At 69.0% G+C, this 2,047-nt stretch overlaps 1 protein-coding gene across 1 annotated transcript; it reads left to right on the forward strand.

Annotated features, from left to right (window-relative positions):
- Positions 1–207: 207 nt before the first annotated feature.
- CHLRE_03g208553v5 (uncharacterized protein) lies at positions 208–2,047 on the forward strand. The gene is made up of 2 exons (XM_043061558.1): positions 208–1,963; positions 2,037–2,047. Exons 1-2 carry the CDS (start codon positions 278–280, stop codon positions 2,040–2,042), a joined length of 1,692 nt encoding a protein of 563 aa, XP_042926432.1. The 5' UTR covers positions 208–277; the 3' UTR covers positions 2,043–2,047.

Raw genomic sequence — 2,047 nt, forward strand, 5'->3', positions numbered from 1 at the left:
TGCGCCCCGGCGGCGCCAGCTCAGGCGCCGCTAGCATGAGCACCAGCAGCGGCGGCGCGCCCCCCAGCCAGGGTGGCGCCCGCCGCGGCAAACGCCACAGCAGCAACAGCAACCGCAACCGCCACGGCGCTGCCGTGGCCGGCGGGGGCTCATAATGCGGCCACCAGTGGGAGCGGCGAACCTTCGGCTGCTGACAGTGAATGTCAACGGCCTGGGCTCGCCGCTCAAGGCGCGGGCGCTGGTCTCGCACCTGCAGCAAGTTGGGGCGGATGTGGCGATGGTGCAGGAGACCCACGCTACTGACACGACGGCGCTGGAGTCTTGCCTTCGTGCCGCGCAGGGGGCGTGCCTTCCGTGGCGCCACTGCCTTGCTGCCAGCCCGGCAGCGTCGCCCCACTCCTGTGGGGCGGCTATCCTGGCGCGGAGTCGGCTGTCCCTTCCAGGCTGCGTACTGCAGCCGCCGTCAACGGATGCGGCGGGCCGTGTGGTATGTTGGGATTGGGACGTGGGTCACCTGCGCCTGCGCTTTGTGTGTGTGTATGCGCCCACGGCCGTGGCGGACAAGCCTGCTTTCTTTGCCGGGCTGCATCCCCACCTGGCCACGGACAGGGTGCTTGTTGTCGGTGGGGACTGGAACTGTGTCACCGATGCCAGTCAGGAGGCGGCCCCTAGCCCGTCACGTGCTGCAGGTGCCCCGCAACTTGCCAGCCTCCTCGCCCAGTTCAGTCTGGTGGACCCCTGGGCGAGCAAGCGTGGCGGCGCCAAGGGCTACACGCATCCGGCCACGCCCAAGCCGGCCACTCCCGCACGCCTGGATCGGTGGTATGTCAGTGCCACCGCGGCGCCGTGGGTGGTGGATGTCGCTCGCACGTATGGGGCGCCTGGGGACCACAACGGTGTGCTGCTCACCCTGTCCTTGCCCGACCTGCCACATGCGCACCGGGAGCAGTGGCGCTTCCCCACATACCTGCTGTTTCACCCCTCGCTGCGTTTGGAGCTCGAGCAGCGCTTGGAGGCGCACGTTGCCGCAAATCCCGTGGCCAGTACAGGTGACGGCGCTTGCACGCAATGGGAGGCGGACAAGTTCTTCTTGCGGGAGGCCGCCACCAGCATCCACCGTCGGCATGCACGCCAGACCCGGGATGGGCTGCATGGCGTGGTGCTGGCCGCAGACGCGGCCGCTGCCCTGGCCGACCGGCCGGGTGCCAGCGCCGCGCAGCGTCAGGCTGCGGCCATGGCCAACTTGGCGGTGCGGGAGGAGCGGGCAGCTGCCGCAGCGGCCAGCCACAAAGCCCGCGCTGCACTGATGGAGGAGCATGGGGAGCGGGGCACTCGCTGGTTCCATCGGCAGGCTGACGAGCCAGCAGCCGGCGCGCAGGAGCCCATCACGCACTTGAAGGTGCCGGGGCAACCGGCGCCTGTGGCGCTCACGGGGCCGGGCACGCGCAACACTGTCTCCGCAGCCGCCGCAGCCATGTACAGCAGCACCAGCCCCACCGGCCTGTTCCGCGTGCAGCCGGTCTGTACGGCGTCGCAGCAACAGCTTCTGGCGGCCATTGACCGCAAGGTTCCGGCGGATCTGCACGCCGCCGCAGAGGGGTCCGGTGACGGCGCCCTCAGTGATGCCGAGCTGATGGCAGCGCTGGCTGGCTCCGCCAATGGTAAAGCACCTGGGTCGGACGGGGTCCCGTACGAGGTGTACAAGGTCTTCTGGGCACTGCTGGGCCCGCGCTTGTGTGCTGCTGCTGCCGCTGCCTTTGCTGCCGCTGCAGACGCCCACGATGGCGGCGAAATGGCAGCGGCGCTGCCTGCTTCCTGGCGGGAGGGCATCATTACGCTCATCTACAAGGGCAAAAGCCTGGACCGCGCCGAGCTGGCGTCCTACCGGCCCATCACGCTGCTCAACTGCGACTTCAAGATGGTGTCCAAGGCCGTCAGCGCCCGCCTGCAGCCCGCCCTGGATGCAGTTGTGGATGAGCTGCAGACTGCGTTTATCACCGGCCGCTGGATTGGAGACAACGCGCTGTACCTCCAAGGCCTGATCGAA

The sequence above is a fragment of the Chlamydomonas reinhardtii genome, chromosome 3 (genome assembly GCF_000002595.2).
Source record: "Chlamydomonas reinhardtii strain CC-503 cw92 mt+ chromosome 3, whole genome shotgun sequence".
Taxonomy (NCBI): Eukaryota; Viridiplantae; Chlorophyta; class Chlorophyceae; order Chlamydomonadales; family Chlamydomonadaceae; genus Chlamydomonas; species Chlamydomonas reinhardtii.